The sequence below is a fragment of the Leguminivora glycinivorella genome, chromosome Z (assembly GCF_023078275.1).
Source record: "Leguminivora glycinivorella isolate SPB_JAAS2020 chromosome Z, LegGlyc_1.1, whole genome shotgun sequence".
Lineage (NCBI taxonomy): Eukaryota > Metazoa > Arthropoda > Insecta > Lepidoptera > Tortricidae > Leguminivora > Leguminivora glycinivorella.
Window position 1 is genome coordinate 19,930,953 of NC_062998.1, and position 20,707 is coordinate 19,951,659.

At 39.8% G+C, this 20,707-nt stretch overlaps 2 protein-coding genes across 4 annotated transcripts in view; one reads left to right on the top strand and one right to left on the bottom strand.

The window, feature by feature from the left end:
* LOC125240533 (mediator of RNA polymerase II transcription subunit 12-like) overlaps positions 1-10,415 on the bottom strand; it is a 42,343-nt gene extending 31,928 nt beyond the window's left edge. For all 3 annotated transcript variants that reach the window (XM_048148425.1, XM_048148426.1, XM_048148424.1), the window contains exons 1-14: positions 10,234-10,415; positions 9,934-10,145; positions 9,683-9,842; positions 9,415-9,606; positions 7,214-7,327; positions 7,021-7,125; positions 6,734-6,917; positions 6,463-6,644; positions 5,925-6,382; positions 5,693-5,842; positions 5,514-5,601; positions 5,276-5,415; positions 4,547-4,706; positions 492-599 (exon numbers count right to left, since the gene is read on the bottom strand). In XM_048148425.1, coding sequence (XP_048004382.1) covers positions 492-599; positions 4,547-4,706; positions 5,276-5,415; positions 5,514-5,601; positions 5,693-5,842; positions 5,925-6,382; positions 6,463-6,644; positions 6,734-6,917; positions 7,021-7,125; positions 7,214-7,327; positions 9,415-9,606; positions 9,683-9,842; positions 9,934-10,145; positions 10,234-10,240 — 2,260 coding nt within the window. In that variant the 5' untranslated portion in view covers positions 10,241-10,415. The remainder of the gene's footprint in view (positions 1-491; positions 600-4,546; positions 4,707-5,275; positions 5,416-5,513; positions 5,602-5,692; positions 5,843-5,924; positions 6,383-6,462; positions 6,645-6,733; positions 6,918-7,020; positions 7,126-7,213; positions 7,328-9,414; positions 9,607-9,682; positions 9,843-9,933; positions 10,146-10,233) is intronic.
* A 477-nt stretch (positions 10,416-10,892) lies between these two features.
* On the top strand, positions 10,893-20,704 carry LOC125241307 (peptidyl-prolyl cis-trans isomerase NIMA-interacting 4). Its single transcript, XM_048149716.1, has 3 exons — positions 10,893-11,203; positions 19,243-19,710; positions 20,462-20,704. The coding sequence occupies exons 1-2, from the start codon at positions 11,140-11,142 to the stop codon at positions 19,560-19,562; spliced, it is 384 nt and encodes a 127-aa protein (XP_048005673.1). The 5' UTR covers positions 10,893-11,139; the 3' UTR covers positions 19,563-19,710; positions 20,462-20,704.
* The last annotated feature ends 3 nt before the right edge of the window (positions 20,705-20,707 follow it).

Sequence of the window (20,707 nt, forward strand, 5' to 3'; positions counted from 1 at the left end):
AAATATTTCATTTTTTTTTTCATTTTTCATTTTTAATAAAACATCAGGGTACGTAGCCAAATGTACATTTCTATTTCTATCGCTCTTCCGTATTGGCGCGACAGAGCCAGACTGCGTTTCGAGCGGCGTTTAGCGTCAACGATTGTCATTTAGGCTAGGCCGGCAGATGCATAGGGGAGAACACATATATGTACCTACTTTTTAAGATATGTCTAGATCTGGCGAATGCATAAGGAGTAGGTACCAATAAAATAAAAAAATACATAAAATAAAAAGGTATTCTTGGTGCGTTCGTAAATTAGTATATTTTTTATTTCTTTAATTAAATAAACTCTTGAAACAGGAACCATTTCCAGCCACATGTATAATGTATTGGTATGGGGTTCTGCCGCCACATTGCAGTGCGAGCGGTTGCACGAGCCATATGCAAATTTCTAGCTAAAATTCTACAACATATGTAGAGGTACAAATATTAGAGCCAAGTTTAATACCTAATACAGGCGCGTCGCAGTCTAGGAATCTTAATAAGAGGCTTTGGAATATTGGAGGCCCGTTGTAAAGGCCATTGCTCGACGTCACGGACTCCTTGTCATCCGACCCTGAAACATGACAAAAGGTATCAACTACTGAAACAACAAGTCGTTTAATATACATTACTAAATGCAAAGATATATATAACTCCGTATAGACAGATAAAGTCTAAGAAAAAAACGTACCTCAGTACCATACAGAAAAATGTACGGTGGCGTAAATGGCATTACATCTTTGGGGTACGCTCAGCTAGATGGCGCTAATATTAATATTTGACATTTTAAAACATATCTAGGCCACCATACCTTTTTCTGTGTGGTACTGAGGTACGTTTTTTTCTTAGACTTTATCTGTCTCTACGGAGTTATACATGTCTTTGTATTAAGCTAAGAATATGGGCCAAATTGTCAAAACTAAGGTTCAAAAGTTATAATCCGGTGTCAAGAGATGGCAGTCTATGCACTGTGATTACACATTTTACTTCGACAGTAACTCTCTATAATACTCGATCCTCTTTGCTAAATGTCAGGTACTGCTGGAAATAGTAGATTAGGTCAGTAAAGTAAGAAATGTCTTTCTTATTTCCGGGCCAAGGTGTATACTATTTTTCTTTTCGACGGTACTGGGAAGCGGTAACTTCGTTCAGCACAGTAGCCTAAAATTTGATGCTTTCCGGCCTGAGCACAGGAAAGAAGTTTGATAGCGGACAGATCTTTTCGCCGTTGTGTTGTTTCTGACCACTCTTGTCACACTTTTATTTGTCTTCTATCAATATTTATATGAGGAGGCTAACTGAGATCTCTGTTATCGAGACGAGTAAAGCATCATCTTTCCTCAAAACTAATCGTAGAATTGCTATAAAAAATATAGTTTAGAAGTATTAGGGTTTTTTATACTACGTCGGTGGCAAACAAGTATACGGTCTGCCTGATGGAAAGCGGTCACCAGTCATAGGTAATTTAATTAATTTCAAACCTTGTGACACAGTCAACTAGCACATTTAAATTTCTACAATATTTAGCAGACATTCAAAACATATCTACCTAATATTACGTAATCCATACTATAAGTAATATTATAAATGGGAAAGTGTGTATGTCTGTTTGTCCGTCTTTCACGGCCAAACGGAGCGACGAATTGACGTGATTTTATAAGTGGAGATAGTTGAAGGGATGCAGAGTGACATAGGCTACTTTTTGTCTATTTCTAACACGTACGAAGCTGCTGGCAAAAACTAGTTAGATAATAATTAGATTTGATGCAGGTAATTCGATTCAATTCGCTTCTGGCTGCATACACATCTCTAAGGAACATGATTTTTTGATATTTACAATTTATATGTATTTGTACTAAAATTTTATATGTTATACCTACAAATGTTGTAGGTAAATAAATGCCAATGATCACATTTTATTCAATTAACAAAGCAGAAGACCTATTTTAAGATATTTTCGCATAATAGCCGCTTAAACTGCCTTAATAATTTAACTAACTCCAAAATGTGACTTATGGGGTATTTAGCAATATTCAAGACAAATAATCGTGCCTAAAAAACATATGACAAACCATTATAGTGATAACAATAAAAGGGTCTACGAGCAAAAGTGCAACATGACGTAAGATTTAATCACTGCGTAGCGAATCTGATAAAAAATGACATTGGACAAGTAGAAACTCTCTCACATTATGAAACTTTTAAGCTTCGTTTTCTGAATGTTTTAGTGTAGTTTCTGCGAGGTAAGAATAGTTATTTGTTTTACCAAGGGGGCAAAGTTGTTGTTTAACCGCAAGGGCAAGCGAAAGATTCCAATATTGAACCGCGAGCGTAGCGAGTAAAGTAGAGCGAGCAAAAAGTGGAATCTTGAGCGTTGCGAGGGTTAAACAAACTTTGCCGCCGAGTGAAACTCAACATTTTTTACCACACCAACACGAACAAAATACTGACTATAAAACATCAAACTAAATCAAATCCATCAATCTATTCAATATTTATGATTCAAAATCATAATTTATAGGTAAATTCTACCAACCAGCTTCAGATATAAAGTTAAAATTAGTATGAAATTACTTTGCACTCTTGTGGATAAAATGCAATTTTGCTATCTGTCTTCGAATAGCAAAGTAAGCCTTTACCAGTTGGTGTGGTGAAAAGCATATTTTAGACAGTTTTTGCCCACGACTTCGTCTGCCTTAACACTCTTGTCCTCAAATATTAACATTAATTAAACACATTATTCCTAGTAAGTAACACAAAGCAAGCAAGTAATTTAGTCATATAAATATTGTACCAGTATCCAAGTAAAAGTAAGTCTTGCAGATTACATTTGTTCCAATCTTTGAGATGGAATTGAAATTTAGCGAATTTTGCGGAAGAAGCATGTTAATAGACTGATAATAAATAACATTGAGGATGTTTAATTGAGTAATTCGCTGTAGCATAAAAAATATAAATCCCTCGATATCAATAATTGCGATATCTAAAAAGTGACAAATCACTTCAGCTGGCAGTTCCATTGACTTCCTGAATGCTTAGATAAAGTCGTCTCAATGCTTTCATTTGTGAAGAAAAGTTTATTGATTTTTCCCGGTAAGGGCATTTATTTGTGTGATGAGCACAGATATTTGTTCCTGAGTCATAGACATTTTCTATTAAGTATTTGTACATTATATATATCGTTGTCCGAGTACCCACAATACTTCTTGAGCTTGCCGTCAGTCAATCTGTGTAAGAATGTCCTATAATATATATTGATTTATTTTTATTTTATTATAAATAGTTTTAATCAATTAAACTTATTCGAGAGTAGTTACATGATAAAAATATGTATATTTGAAAGAAAACTTTCAGGCAATGACTTGTTCCGTCTCTCTATTTTTGGAATCGGTAATTTCAGAGCGTGGAAAATAATTCAGAAACAGATACATATGTACTTATTACTTCACAAGGCAGACAATATACCTACTCTACACTATAATCACAATTGCTTCAGGCCTTTATTCAGGTAACAAAGAAATTCGCATAGCTTTCTGCTCAATAAGTATAAAATAAGATAATTGACATAATAATTCGCTTGCTTGCAATACTTAAAATAATTATAGGGATCACGTTTACATCAGTCTCATAATATCATTCGCAAAAACATGACAATTAAGAAATCTATAATTCATTAGAAAATTAGTTCTAGACACTGGCTTTATGATTATGAGATATCACGGAATAAAAATATCAGGCAAAATTTATTACACAAGTACCTACGAACACTATGAACGAACCAGTGAAGTAAGCTGTAAAAATATTCCAGTAGAATATACAACAAATACAAATAGTTTTATTTATAAAATGCATACACTTCTCTCAATCTATGACTCTTCACCGCTGACAGTCACCGTTCTTCCTTAGGTTGGAAAGATAAAGAAAATACCCATAATTTCACCAAACCGTCCCTACGGAATTTAGCGTTCGTTAAAATGTTTGTATGGTAATTTCCATAGGCTTTTGGTGCGTGACGTTGATGTGTAAGTATAATCAAAAAGGATTGAGTATTATAGAGAGTTACTGTCGAAGTAAAATGTGTGATCACAGTATATAGACTGCCATCTCTTGACACAGGCTTTAAACTTTTGAACCTCAGTTTTGACAATTTGGCCCATATTCTTGATATGTGTTAAAATGTCAAATATTCATATTAGCGCCATCTAGCTGAGCGTACCCCAAAGGTGTAATGCCATCTAGGCTACTGTACCTTTTTCTGTATGGTACTGAGGTACGTTTTTTCCTTAGACTTTACCTGTCTATATGGAGTTTTATATGTCTTTGGTATACTCTGTCAAACAAGTCTGTCAGTAAATAGGAACAAAGTAAACTATATGCATCCTTTTCTTTAGGGTACTAGAGAAAAGGATACCTATAGTTTTCTTTGTTCTTATTTACTGACAGACTTGTTTGACAGAGTATATGTATAATAAATGTAAGTCTAATATATGTATCGTGGAACATGTTAACGTGTCAAGTGACCTGTGGCGTGCGCGTGATGGTCGTGGTGCTGGTGCAGGAGCTGCTGCTGGCGCTTGTCGAGCAGCGCGGCGGCCGCCATGGCGCGGTGCTCGCCCCAGCGCGCGCCGCACACCGCCCACTCGCACAGCACGCGCACCACCGCGTACGAGCACGCCCACTCCTGCACGACACAACACACTTCACACTACATACATCACAACATACCATTATCAATTGAAACTACTACATATACACGACAAACAATTTGTTGACAAAAATTTGTTGGTACGGAAGCACTAGTGTATTGAAGCGCTGGTAGTCTAACGGTGAGAACGTGCGATTTTCAATACGGAGGTCGCGGGGTATCAATGAATACCTAACTCACAAACAGTGAAATAAAACATCGTGAGGAAACCATTCTAATCCAAACAAGGCTTAGTTTGTTCCCTTCCCTCTGGGTTGGAAGGTCAGATGGCAGTCGATTTTGTAAAATCTAGTGTCTACGTCAAATCCTGTGATCAGTTGGGAAAAAAGTAGACAACAGGCTTTCATGGGTCATGGCAAAATGCCTGGATATTTAGCAAGGAAGATTTGTCTAGGCATATTTCGTGTGCCTTTTTTAGTTTTGACTTGCCAACTTAGTAAACAGCTCAGTAGTATAAAATAAATCATGCATTATAATGAGATTTACTAATCTATCTTACATTAGATACATAATATAAAACGTCAAATGTCTGTTAGTAAACTTACTGGGTCCTTGATGTCAGTATCCTTGGAGGGGGGCGTGCAATGAGCGAACACCTCCTTGTAGAGCGTATCTAGATTATTGTTGGGATCCACGCGGTCGAAGCAGTGCCGGTCCAAGGCCTCCAGAACAGACAGCACGCGCGCTATGGACCAGTCAACAATGTACATAAATTACACGTAATAACGCCAATACAAATAAAAAGTAAATTACCTTGTACAAATAAAAAGTAAAATAAAATACCTTGAGAGCTAGTTTGCCACTTATCAGTACACCATTTGCTTTCTGCCTTTTTGCTCCTTGCAGCAATTTTCTGCTCAGCTTCATAAACCTAAAAGGCAAAACAAAAGGACATGTAAACAGAGCAAAATAGATAGTGCAACATATGTAAACACAAAGTAATAAATAACTGGCAGTCATACCATTTTTCTGTGGTCTTCTGTAATTTCAGAATCCATATGAGGCATTGGCAGGGCAGACGGCGGAAGCGGCAGCAAGTCCAGGGGCGACCCCTGCAGCGATGAACCACAGCCCGACCATACCATAGCCGTGGGACATTCTACGCAAATTATCTGAAATACTCAATTAATTTAGTATTCGCCTATGTATTTTTATATAAGTTGCAAATACAGGTAGCGTGGAAAAAGAGTGAACCTGTAAGATCGTCGCCAGCTGAATGATGACGTCCCTGTGGTACGGACAGGTCAACACTTCGCCGAAGCCCACTTGGATCGGGTTGAGCGCTGCCGTGATGACCGCCGTCAGAGTGGTTTTGGTATCTCGTATAGGCGAACCGTTTTCTTCTTTTATTGGTCTATTATATTCTTCCTTTATTGGTCTGTTATACTCTTCTTTTATAGGTCTATTATACTCCTCTTTTATGGGCCTATTGTATTCTTCTTTGATATCTATTCCTTGCGTCGGATTCGGTGTGCCTAAAGGATTTGGTGTACCCAGGGAATGGGGGTTGGGTGTTCCCAAAGAGGAATGATTGGTGCTAAGAGATCCCTGGCTGTGTTCCGCGGGCGTTCCCGAACGCTTCATTTGTGACAACATTGGTTTCAATTCGTTAATACCTTGTTCTGTAGCCGGAGACATTGACCTGAGTGAATCTGAAATTAATTTATAGAGTACAGTAGATAACAGACAACTGAGACCGTATAAAAATACTACTATTAGCTGAACATCTCACCTCCTGATCTCTCCATGCTTTTAGCAAAAGCCAATGGTTGGTTGAGTGTGCGTATCGTGCTATCAGACAACACGGAACAGATGGCGGCCGCTTTCTTAGCGCAAGTGGTCGCCAGCCGCCTCGACAGGCCTTCGCAAAATACGAATTCGCTCATGTGTTGCAATGCCAAAGGAAGAAAAAGCCTGCAAAGTAAGAGTTGGTATTTAAGTTATAATAAATTTAAACTTTGTTTAGAGATTTGATAATGATTTAAAGAGACAAGAAAGCTTACCTCAGTAAACCATCATCAGCTGCTCTCTTATCAAGCAAGTCGATGATCCAAGTGAGGAAGTCGTGTCGGTCCAGCAAGCCCTCGTCTAGCAGGTACTTGGCGAGTCGGCAGCAGTAGTTCCATAGCTTCAGGGCTTGCCGCCAGTCTGTGCCTTCTGAGGAGCTGGGAGTTGACGACCCCAGAGCTAAAAAATTGTCAACATAGTTAAAATTATTTGAGACAGTTAAATTTATACATATATGTGAAAACTGTACCAATTAGAACCCACAATAAAAAAAAACACTTACTGTTCGTATTCCCCGGAGAGTGCATAGAATTAGGTATATTTGAACTATTAGGCGTAGAGCTACCCGGGGGGTTGCCAGAGGAATTATGACTGGGCGTCCCTTGTCCTGTAATAATAAAACGGTGTATCATTTCTCAGTATATGGTTACTAAATTATTCACATTTCTTTAGTATACAGTTGATGTGATAAATACCGGACTGAGATGGCGGCGTCTTGTCGGACACGCTTCCAGAGGCAGCGCACTGGTAGTGTTCTGCTAGCTTTGGTATTTGGTCTTTGAGGAACTTAATCAGGGTCGAGGTCCATTCTGTAAGAGGTGGAAATTATTTAACACATTAGCAAATATATCTTGTGCTTTTGTAACATGTTTATAATGGTTACTCGTTTCATTGATAACTTAAACAATGTGGAAAAAGGTTGGCTAAGATTAGATTCACTACAATAATTCTTAATCTTCATTTCATATAATAGTCAACCTGTTGCATAACAATTAAAACAGTAATTATAATGTGTACATAGCAGAGTGAAGACGGATCTCTGTACACTCAGCATCAACTAATTAAGCTGGCGTGATATAACTCTGCATCAAGTGGCATGCGGGTTGTTGGAGGCCATCATGATTTATTTACCCCCAGCGGCCACCCAGCATATAAGGCGGACTTAATGCCATAAGGCATTCTCTAGCAGCCAACCTAAGTAAGCTACATTTTACATGTTTACTAAGAAAAATGCAATTTACTGCAGATAGGATATGTCATTTAAGTCAATGTTTAATAGATAGATTATGTATGTATTTGTTTAAATCTCTAAACAAACTGATCTCAGTTCATTCTGAAGTCAGTTCATTATTCCCTCTGGAAGTTACTACGAATACAGAACCTATTATTGTGTTAGGTTAAAAATAAAATAGGTCAAGTGTCAGCTCAACATAATAGACAATATTTTGTGTGGTGTAGGCAGTGTAGCTATCTAGCAAAACATTGAGCCATTGTGACAATAAGTTTTATTTCAATGATAATCACATCTCATTCATATGCAAATGGTACTCTCCATGGTGTAAATAAACTCCGACAGCTATATGTATACAGTGGAAACTGTATAAGTGGAATCGCAAGGGACCGGCTGTTTAGTTCCGCTTATCCAGGTTTTCCATTTATCCAGTTTTCCACTTAACCAGGTTCAAATAAAACGTTTTCTCACTTACAGAGGCTCTCACTAATAGAGGTTGTCGATTCTAGTAATGTCGCTTATAGAGGTCACGTATATGGTCAAATAAATATGTATCTTTTATTTAATATGCATGTAGATATAAATTAACAAAATCCTGACTTCAAAAAGCAATACTGTAAATAATCCACAATACTGTTATACAAAAACAATACCTTTGTTATGAAGTAACTTATATTTATTTAGACAAAATTACTCCTAATATTTATTTATGCAAGAGAAACCAGTATGGTTAAATAAATCAATATACCGATTGTACTTTAATGAAAATTCCAATTTTTTTTTTAATTTATCCCGGAGAGACAAACACTTGATTGTGTGCTTAGGAATTGCTTATCTAACAGCACGGCACCGCACCGCAGCTAAAACCAAACTGAACGATGTGTAATCTCATACAAAATATTTAGTTAAAACACAAACCATAATGTTAACGAAACAAACTACCCTCCTTGTGGCGGTTTATTATAAATACAAATTATATAACGCCAAGCTTTTCCACTCATAGAGGTTTCGGAGACGACTGCTTCCAGTTGCAGAGGTAAAAATAAGAAATTTACGAAAAAATGGATTCCGCTTATAGAGGTCCCAAAATTCCACTTATAGAGGTATTTCGGTGCTAAGGGACTGGGACCGAGAACTTAGGTCCACTTAAAGAGGTTTTCCACTTACCCAGGTTCCACTTATCCAGTTTCCACTGTATTCACTTTTATAGGGAATAAAAAACTCTTGACTCCAAATAATATGACTCTTATGGATGGACCAGTACAGACACTATAGTCAATGGGGCGGCTAATGAGAATGCTAGCAAGGTACTGCGCATGTGGTAGTGATTCTAACATATTTATTGGTGAATTAAAAAAAGGACAGCTTCACAGGTACTACTTTGATGATTTAGTCTTATAAGATAGGCATTCTACTCCCAAAAGGTTTTGTTAATTTTGTTTTTTATGAAGTGAATATAATACCAATAAAAATTTATGAAAATAATTAAACCTGGAACACTGCCACATATTAACTATTTGGCATCTGCCTATACAATACAATACAATGCTCTTTATTTCACACCACATATAGTTTACAAGTTATGCACAAGAAACAAAAACAATTAGGAACTACAGGCGGTCTTATTGCTGTAGCATTACTAGCAGTATGTAGTATCGCTATTACCTGTTGTGGGATCCGGAAGCTGCCTCTTCTTGATCTTGGCCTCTGACACAGCCACAGTATATGCAGAGCTAAGTTTAATAAACCATGCTGCTCTTGGCATCGACACTTGATATTCTGTTAATGTAATAAATATTTCTTCCTTCTTATTAAAATTTGGTGCTTTTTTGGATAGCTGAGACAGTGGTTTACTTCCTAAAACAAAACAAATATATTAAACATATCTTTTTTTTAGGTAGTAGTCAACTTTAAAATATAAATGTTTAATTACCTGCTAAATCCTTAAACCATGCTTCAATTTGAGCTTTGGTCCTGGCTGTGGCTGGCCAGAAATTATCTTTAGGATTCACTTGTTGCCTTTTCCTGCCGCAGTCAGGAAGAGTATTGAGTTCTTCTTTTTTGGACAAAATTCCAGAGAAAAACTGTCCTATCTGTAAATAAAACTTCATATCTCAGTTTCAAGAGCATAAAGTAGTAAAAAAAGTGTCCTTTAAACAGTCATCAATAAAACGTTTTTCATACCTTAGATGCAGAATAGTTGAAATTTCTAGCAGTGCCAAACTCGTCACTGGAATGTGGTGTTGTAGAAAAACCCTGCTTTACGTTAGTGGAAGTGAGTTCATCTTCTTTTTGACGAGGTTCTTGCGGATACACGTCTGGAGGGCCGAGACGGGGCCTCTTTAGAGGCCGTTTTTCGTACATGATCCCCATAGTGTCAGGATACAGAGATTGGTCTGCAAATGAAACCATAATATTGTAAAGCGTATAGGTACGACTGAATATGCTAGCAAGGCAGCATTTTATGAGCTTACAGTAGCTTACCTTTCATTTAAATTGAGTTACTTTTTACATGTTATCATTATAGTAACCTAACTCGCCGTCCACTACAAATATACTATTAACAAAATAAGGTCCTTATTGTAAAAATAGTGTCACATTTTTCAATAACAATATCAAAAAAACTAAAGCGATAAGACAAACGTAAATTACATCTCCCGTCAATAGCCTCGATCGCCTCTTCCACAGATAGAGGAAAGTAGCAGAAAAAAATTAGGACAAACCACAGATAGTGCAGGAACTTGGGTAGCCAATAATCAATGTTTGCCGAGCGCTTGCTAAAACTTGGCAAAATTCACTTACTACTTGGCGAAAAACTTGATCTCGTTTTCTCAAACGTATTGATTAAAAAGGGACGACTAGACGAATCATAATTTGCAATTTGCTCCTTGACTCGACTCATATTAACGTAATTATCATCGCTTTATGAATAAAAAATTCAACTGGTCAGGTCAGAAATAGGGCCTCCCCACAGACGGGAGACAAAACTGTTTTGTCTCCGTCGTATTTGTATGAAAAGTTGCGTCGCCTCGTGTGCGCACCTTCATACTAGCCCATAGACCGAGCGACGGAGACAAAACAGTTTTGTCGCCCGTGTGCGCGGAGCCTAATCAGAAATCATCCCTTGCTGCTTCTGCGTGCTATTTCTATTTGCAAAAAACAGACAAAAAAATTGGTGAAACCAGTGAAACTAACTTTATATTATGATTGTGTATACCAACATAAGAAAATCAATAAAAATGGACTATGGTATGGTTATACGTGTGGCTATATGGCCACAGTGTCATTCAACGTGATATTGCCAACTGCCAGATTAACAATAACAAATCAAGTATTCAATTTTAAGGTTAAGTTAAGCAAAAGTTAATTATAAAAATATAATTATTAATAATGCCACCCAAAAAGCAGCCTGAAAAAGGAGGCAAGGGAGGAAAATCAGGAGGTGACGCAAAGGGTAAGTAAAATTTAAAATAGTACTTTCAAATTGGGAATTTGCAATGTATAACGAATTGATTTTACAAGATCAATTAATTATCATTTGGCTTTCATAAATTGCTCCATGAGGTATAGGACCGTAGCTAGTGGTGGGACTTGAGGCAATGCTCTACCTTAAAACCCCATTGACCTACCTTACGAATCACCAATCACCTTTAATAATGTAGCACTATTTTGTTGCACATTGTTATACTCTGCCTGTAATTACAGCTGCTGTTCTACCTTTAATAATTGAATTCTGGCTACTGCCCTGCAGGTATATGCATATAAGAGGTTCATAATATAATGAAATCCATTCTGTTTATTAGTAAAATATTAGGTACCTATGTTATTTATATTATATCTCATCCACATAAATTTGGTATACTTGTCTATTTAATTTTCATTTATTTCTTACTTTCATGATTGTATGAATATATCGATTTGTACCAGTAAAGTAGCTTCATCCTATAAGAACTGTGTGGAAATCATATGGTGTCTGATAAAAAAAAAATATATATGTCTTGTATATTGTTCTGCAGACTGCCTCAATATTAACAGTTCTTTAAAATGCATAGCTTAAGAAGCATAAAAAGTTACACACAGAGTAACTTAGTGTAATTCTTTTCTCTCCACTTTTTGGTATCTATCAATAAGGACAGATTTGCTCCATAATGACATCAACACTGTTAAAAACTTTTATACTCAGAAACAGTAAGACTTTTTTTAAATTAGCAATAACTTTGAAACTAGGTGAAATTCAGAAAAGTTATCTATGAAAGTGCTTTTTAATGATTATAATGTACCCAAAAGTATTCATTTCTATATAGCTACCTATATATATGACTATACCAAGTCCACATTTTGTCAAGCAAAGTCTGCAAGGTTTGTTAGGCACGAGCAGTTGTATCAACCAAAGTTAAAGTGCAGTAGTCATTAAGGCTGCTACAGATTAAATTAGCAATAATATAAGAGACAAGAGGAGCAGTGATTTTATTATACAAACTCGATTGTATCCTCCATTGTTTTTAAACTTAGACTGATTACTTAACACTACCTGGGCGACCGAGCTTCGCTCGCTGTTCAAAAACTAGAAAATCCGCATTTCCCGGGACATAGACTAAGCTAGATCGATTCTTCACCCTCTCCGCGATCATGCCCTCATTGGTTCACTTATGCTTATTTGGCATCGCATCTTCAAATTCTTTTTGATATTTTTGTCAGGTTAAAGCGAGTTAGAATTGGCAACGATTTTGATAGTCAAATCTCTCTGCAAGGGTTTGAAGGGTTATGAAAACGTTTTAGGGTTTCCCCAAACCTATCGACGCGGAATCGGCTCTAGCCGACCAAAAATCGCTCGTTAACGCAGCCTTACGGCCCAGCCACGACATTGGTCTAAGCGCGACAGCTGTGAGCGGCAGCCATACGTGCGAATGAAAAGTCCTATCGCCGTGTCTCGCTCCAATGTAATCTGTATGCTCACCGCTGTCGCGCTTAGACCTATGTCGTGGCTGGGCCGTTATACTTCTATAAACATTAAACATACTAACGAGCGATTTTTGGTCGGCTAGAGCCGATTCCGCGTCGATAGGTTTGGGGAGACCCTTATTAACTTCATCGAAGTTTGACGGTTAAAATATAAGAATCTGGACGACCGAATTTCGCTCCGAGTTCTTTTTAAATAGTTCTGTTTTATTATAAGGGAAGACGCATGAAGTCTCGAAAATTCGCGTTCCCCCGATACCTGCGTTTTCACATTATCCGATTCGATATCGGATGCAGGACCGACATCCCATTTTAAGCCGCCATCTTTGATTTTTGCTATTGAAATCTTTCTGATATCCGATATCGGATCGGATAATGTGAAAACGCACTAAGACAAAGCTAGATCTATTCTTCACCCCCGAAAACCGCCACATAACAAATTTCAGCGAAAGCGTTAGAGCGGTTTCCGAGATCGCCGGTATATAGAGGTATAAATAATTAAATATACAATAATTGTTCGTTTAAAGGTAAAATAAATACATAGATTTGAATGGCGAGGCTGTCAAAATCGTTGCCAACTTATCTTGGACTAACTCTAGCATATTAGTTTATGTATAGATATCTACCTACTGAGCTAGTATACCGATCTACTCTACTGCTACTGAAACCTCTCATATACTTAGTCCGACACACAATGGCTCATTTTTAGGGTTCCGTAGTCAACTAGGAACCCTTATAGTTTCGCCATGTCTGTCCGTCCGTCCGCGGATAATCTCAGTGACTGTTAGCACTAGAAAGCTGAAATTTGGTACCAATGTATATTAATCACGCCGACAAAGTGCAAAAAAAAAAATTAAAAAAAAAATGTTTTACAGGGTAAATTGGGGAGTGATTATTTTTTCCTTCCAATCCTGACGTGTAATATCGTCACTACTTTGAAAAATCTCGTATCTCACGCTGCTCCTCAAAGTTAAAACGCAGTAAGTCTATATGCATTCCATACATACTTACTACAATTTTCTTTTCATTGACAGACGAAGATACAAGTTTTTTTAAAAATAGTGACGATATATTGTTGGATAGGTATTTAAAAATGAATACGGGTTTCCAAAAATGATTTTTTTATATTATCAATATTTTCGGAAATACTCGCTCCAACAGATTAAAAAAATGTGTCCCCCTGCCCTCTAACTGTTGAACCATAAGTTTAAATTATTTACGAAAAAAATCACAAAGTTAGAACTTTATAAAGAGTTTCTAGGAAAATTGTTTTAAACTTGATAGGTTGAATAGTTTTTGAGAAAAATACGGGAAACTACGGAACACTACACTGAGCGTGGTCCGATACGCTGTTGGCCTTTTTAGGGTTCCGTACCAAAAAGGTACAACAGGAACCCTTATGGTGCGACTCTGTCCGTCTGTCTGTCCGTCTGTCACATTGTTAAATATCTCGAGAACTACTTATGCTATCGATATGAAATTTGGAATAGTTATAAACATTGTGAACCTCTACAAGTTGAAAGTATATTTTTTTTAATTAATTAAAATAAATGATAGAAAATGGCCAAAATGAAAGGGGGGCAAACTGAAAATTTCAAGTAACTAGATCAAGTGCGGTATCGTTAGAAAGAGCTCAAATTGTACATATCAAAACTATTTTTTATCATTTTTTGGTTGTGGAAAAAAAAGTTTTTTGAAGGAAAATATAAAAAAAAATACCGTTCCCCCCCTTATCTCCGAAGTTTACCAACATAAATTTATGAAATTTTCACCAAACATGGCTATTATAATGAATATTACAGGAAAAATAAAATCGTACACGTATCTTGAAAACATTTTTTTTTATTTGTAAAAAACCTTTCAGATTTACATTTTCAATTTCAACACCCTTGCGGGTGTTTATTGTACCTGTATTTTTTAACAAAATAACAATGAAATTACCTGCTTTCAAATAGAGGCAAAATGGTTAAAATCGGTTCACGCAATAAACTATTATTCCATAAAAATCATCTTCCTGTACGTAGATGTCGCTGTACTTTGATCGCTCATTTCCTACATCGCGTTTTTCCTGATATAATGAGGTCGGTTCAGGAGCGTCCTTGCGACATGTCGTAAGTCGTAAACTATTTCAATTTCAATTTCAATGCTTTATTGCAATTCATGTGTACACATAATGATCTTAGGCTAAGTATAATATAGTCTCAGTAGTTAGCAACATAATTATATATATACACTAACTTAAATAAAAACAAAAAAATACATATTGAAGTCGAATAGTCTTGATTTTATTTGGACGTTGTCTAACAATAAAATTGTATATTAAAGTATTACTTGTTATGTGGGAAATTGAGTCTTGAGGGATTTAGTCAAATCTGTAGAGTTCTATGAATAACATTTTGATGATTCAACTATTGAAAGTTTGTACGGAACCCTCGGTGAGCGAGTCCGACTCGCACTTGACCGGTTTTTTATTATTATTTCCTTTATTTATCTCTTTTCTTAGATTAGGTTTTTTACAATATGAGTATAAAAGTAAAATAAAATAAAACACTTACAAAACAATACAAAATATATAAACACATTATAAAAAACCTAACCTAGGGTGCCGCCAGCAGCGGGGCAGGGCCCAAGCTGCCGGTGGTTAGGGCTGCAGAGAGAGGAACCGTCGGACTATACGCGCTCGCACCGTGTCCAAGATCACCGCCTTCTGCATCTGGCCCTTGATAGCGAGAGTCTCTTAAGATGTTGGTCGGGACTCTTCGCTATGAGACCGTTCGCTGAAACGACTATAGGGACAATGATCGTTGAATCAACATCCCACATGGCGGGTATCTCGTGAGCCAAGTCTAGGTACTTACTGGACTTGTCCTTCTCGGCTTTCACGAGATTCTCATCATGGGGGATGGTGATGTCAACGAGCACAGCCCGGCGTTGCGGTCGATCTATTATCACAATGTCAGGCTTATTGGCTACAATAGTCCTGTCAGTGATAATAGATCGATCCCAATAGAGCGTGGCACGACCATTTTCAAGAACTGGCGCAGGTAAGTACTTGTAGTACGGTACTTCGCGGTCCACAAGGCCGTATTGAAGAGCAAGCTGTTGGTGAATGATCCGGGCTACGAGATTATGTCTGTGCAAGTACTCACCGTTAGCAAGATGAGAACAACCGGAAATGATATGCCTGAGTGATTCTCCGGGACGGCGGCATGCCCGACAAATGTCGACCGTACCGTCCTTCAGGATATGTTTCCGGTAGTTGTTCGTCATCATAACTTCGTCCGCAATTGCACAGGCAAAACCCTCGGTTTCTCCGAAGAGGTCCCCGAATCGTAACCAGTTCACCGATGCGAGCAGATCTACATCGGGTCCCGTGAGGGCCTTGTAGAACCACCCGTGTAGCTGCTTGCTCTCCCATACCGCCCTGCGGTCCGCAGTACTTAGTACCACAGGTTTGCGCCAGTTCTCTTTCGCCAAGGAGAGCGGCGTGAGGTTTCCGTCCACTGCCACCACATCACGATGCATCTCACACTCGTTGTTAAGGAAGTAATTCCTGAGATTGTACACCTCACGGTTGTGGAGATTTTTGGCATTTAGGAAGCCTCGACCTCCGCACTTCCGTGGGATGTACAATCTCATAACAGACGAGCGCGGGTGTAACATACGGTGTGTGGTAAGCAGTGACCGGACCCTCCGATCCAGGGCGTCCAGCTCGGTCTGTGTCCACCTTAGTATGCCAAAGGAGTATGTGAGTAAAGGCATTACCCAGGCGTTAAAGGCGCGCACTTTGTTGCCTCCTGACAAAAGACTGTTAAGGACTTTTGTCAGCCGACTGAAAAAGCGCTCCTTCACCGACCGTCTAATACCAACATCCTCAATACCCAACGACTGTGACATACCAAGGTACTTACATACCAAGGTACTTATAGGTTTCTGATTCAGAGATAGATCTGAACGACATCGTCTCAGAAAGTTGTAAATTTTCTGAATTTACAACCTCCCCCCGCTGTACATGCATAACCGCACACTTATCGACACCAAACTCCATTCTGATGGCGGTACTGAAAACTTCTGTGGTTTTCAATAGCACCATCAGGTCTTGGGTGTTCGGTGCAAATAGTTTGAGATCGTCCATGTACAGAAGGTGAGAGATGACTTCACCCTCTCTCCGAAGCCGGCAACCTAGCCCAGAATCCTTCAGCAGGGTGCTGAGGGGATTCAGAGCTAGGCAGAACCATAATGGACTCAGACTGTCACCCTGGAATATTCCTCGCTCAATCCTTATGAAGTCCTGCGGGCCAGTGGGGTCATCTCTGCCTCCTGGTTGACGAAGGACTGTGGTCCACTGCCCCATACATGCAGCCAGGAAGGATATTAAAGCTGCATCAAATTTATACAGCTCCAATACCCTTCTCAGCCATGAATGAGGCACCGAATCATAGGCCTTCTTATAGTCAATCCAAGCGGCCGAGATGGCCCCCTTGTTCCGCCGAACTTGTTGGCAAATGGTCATGTCTATGAGGAGGAGCTCTTTAGTACCACGGGACCCAACCCTACATCCATTTTGAGCGGGAGCCAGAATGTTGTTAGCGACAATATGCGCGTTAATTTTTGCTCTCAAAATGGATGTAAGGAGCTTGTATAGTGTAGGCAAGCACGTAATGGGTCTGTAGTTTTTTGCTTCCGAGGTACTACCGGACTTATAGAGCAGGAAAGTAACACCAGTTGTTAGGGAAGGTGGGAGAGAACCAAGATCGAGGGCTTGTTGAAATTGCGTTGCCAAACGCGAGTGCGAGCATCGAAACCATTTTAGCCAGAAGTTGTGCAATCCGTCCGGTCCAGGACTTTTCCAGTTCTGGGCCGTACGGATAGCACAACTTACGTCGTCGGGGCTGATGGTGATAGCCCCCATAGGTTCGATGTTCTCGCATTCGCGTTCGACAACGGTCATCCACTCACCCTCCGTGTGTTCGACGGGCACCGACCAGATGCTACGCCAGAAATCAGACATGGCAGTAGCATCCGGCAGCCGCACGTCAGACACACGAGGGTCGGTTTCCTCCCACCTTCGGTATACTTTCCTTTGGTCGCTTTGAAAAAGACGATTCTGCTGGAATCGGTCCACACGTTTTCTGTAGCGGCGAATACGGCTTGCCCATGCATAGACTTTCTGCTTCAGGAAGTCGATGCGCTCTGTGACATTGGCTAAATAGTCGCGGGGCCTGATGTCCGTCCCCGCGAACGCCTGGTTCGCAAAGCGCATTACTCGGGGGCGATTATTACCCCCTCTGAAGCAGATCAGCTTTGCAATGAGAGTCCTAAACGAGTTGATACGACGCTCGATCCGTACTTGCCATGCAGGGATACCTCCGACGGTCCTAGTTGCACGGTCAGCGTCCGGAAACTTGACTCGAGCAACACGGCACGCCGCGAGGGCTCCGCAGTACATAATCGAGTGTGTATCGTCTAGATCTTTACTAGTCCGTATAAATGGCTCTAGTAAAGCGTTTAAGGCTCCCATTAACGCTAGATTGCGTCTATTCATAGGCAGACGTGGTAATCGTGGCCTAGGATTGTTTGTGGAGCGATACTGCGTAATCGCCTCTTCCAAAGACCTCCCCAGTTGCTCATTAGCAGGCTCACTAACGCTCTGACTCGCGAAGTCCCCGCCGTCGTTACCGGAATCAACCCGCGGCGCCTCCGGTGCCAGGTCGGGTTCGGGCACCGGGTCCGGCGGCGTGGCGGGCAAATCCCGCCTCGAGGCGGGGTCCGCGCGAGCAGTGAGAGCTTCCTGGCGAAGCCGATCAAGTGTGGCGTCATCCAACCGCTTTGACCGCTGAATGACGCGCACCTGATCCGACAATCGTTGCTCCGACACAGTGGTGGTAGGATCGAGTGCCTGAAACAAAGGCAGCATCCTTGAACGATACGCGGACAGCCGTGTTCCCCCCTCTGTAGCCCCGTAGTAGGCGCGCATGACGTTCTCATTTATTTCTGGAGTCCATTTCATGCGACGCACTACACCACCGGCAACGGGAGCCGTGGGCGGGGTAGGATGTCCCGCAGGCCCCATTGCAAGCGTGCCGGCAGCGGTGGCCGCCCTCGTCGCGCAGGTGGTCGTGGCGGCGGCGGCGGCGGCCCGCTCTCGTCGCTCGACTCGCTGGTGTCGGCCGCGGTGGCGAACTCATCGCTCGACGGCGGCTGCGAGGAGATGGACGAGGCGGGCGAGGGTGGTGGGCGTGCGCTTTGTAGAGACGCTGATTGATTGCGTGTTTTGCTTCTCGTTATCATTATTATTATTATTACTAGAATAGGCTTTTGGAATTAGCCGAATACCTACACTTTAAATCTACAAATCTGACCAAAAGTATAATAGAAATGAAAAAGTGACAACATTGTAGTGTCATCCCTTTCAATTCAATACGTGTGAGTAAATGGGACGACACTATGTTACCACTTTTTAATGTCTTCTCTTTTTGGTCAGACTGTATATTATTCTCCTTATTTTCATTCAAAACAATATTTTAAATACAGAATCTGGCGCGAAAGAGAAAAAAGGCGGGACAGCTGTCAAAGTCAGACATATATTGTGTGAGAAACAGTCAAAATGTTTGGAAGCTCTAGAAAAACTGAAAGCGGGGCAGAAGTTTCCTGAAGTAGCAGCGGCGTACAGCGAGGACAAGGCTCGGTCGGGCGGCGACCTCGGCTGGCAGACGCGCGGCGCTATGGTCGGCCCCTTCCAAGATGCTGCCTTCGCACTGCCCATCTCCACCGTCGCTAACCCTGTCTACACCGACCCTCCAATAAAAACTAAATTCGGCTACCACATAATTATGGTAGAAGGGAAAAAATGAGTGACATGGTGTATGGATTGGAGTATTTTTGGGCGATGTTTTTGTTGTTAATTATGGAAAGGATATGCTGCTTGCAGGAGCAGTTTGACAAAGACTATAGCGTGCTCCCCGAGGACGATCCGATTGACTTAGAAGACTCTGATTCAGAGTAAGTAATCATTTTTGTTGAAACAAATGTCTGATTCCATTATGCCACGGGTTCCCAATCTTTTACAGTCCGCGGCGCACTTGCAAGTTATTTTATTACGGTGCCTTATCCTAGCCAGTCTATTTCAAATAAAGAAGATAGATAGATTGGAAACAAGATTGGCTCACAGTGACACTCCAAGGCGCACAGTCTGGGAACCCCTGCATTATGCTAATAATTCTAATAAGTCAGTATGTTTATATAAGTGTTGTTGACCCAATAATATAATACATCTAATAAAGTACATATGTATTAGCAAAGATGTTCTTGAACGAAAGATTTTTCTTGAATATATTGATATTTAATATTTGTCAAGAGATCGGAAGATCGATATAGTTACTCGTATAATACATTAGCAATGTCACCACAAAAAGGTTTAGCTATTCTAGAAGCAGTCAGATTCAGGTCAAATTCTTAAGCTTTGTTAGGACCGCACATACTCCTTACTCTTCCAGTCAAATGATTTTTAAGGCCACTATGTCGCCCGACTATGTTGGTTCTAGTGGGTATCGTGTTCTGCCCGTAATCCCGTGATCCCAGGTTCAAATCCAGGCGATAGCATTTATTTGTGTGAAGAGCAAAGATATTTGTTTCTGAACTATGGATGGTCTCTGTATTTAAATAGTTCTTGAGCTCTCTGTGTGAGATAGTCAAACTATGTAAGGATTTCCTATAATGTTAAATGTGAATAATTGTTTATGAATTGTTCCAGTTCTCTGAAGTGGAGTTTCCTGCGGCTGAGCCGCCACGCGCAAGTCACCATGCTGCTGACCTTCTTCTACTTCTGCAACATTTGCTTCTGGTTCGTAATGACAAAAAAAGCTTCGCCCATTACCTTACCACACACTTTTACACTTTTAGATTTAAAAAATGTTATTCCATCATGAATGGTACTAATAAATATGAAAAACATCGAAATGAATGTTTGTTCTTAAATTCGTTTCCCACTGAAAACCCT

Bases quoted from the DNA above. Each gene is read 5' to 3' on its own strand.
- LOC125241307 (XM_048149716.1), top strand. From the start codon at position 11,140: ATGCCACCCAAAAAGCAGCCTGAAAAAGGAGGCAAGGGAGGAAAATCA. The intron at 11,204-19,242 runs GTAAGTAAAATT...TTTTAAATACAG, and splicing joins ATCAGGAGGTGACGCAAAGG to AATCTGGCGCGAAAGAGAAA.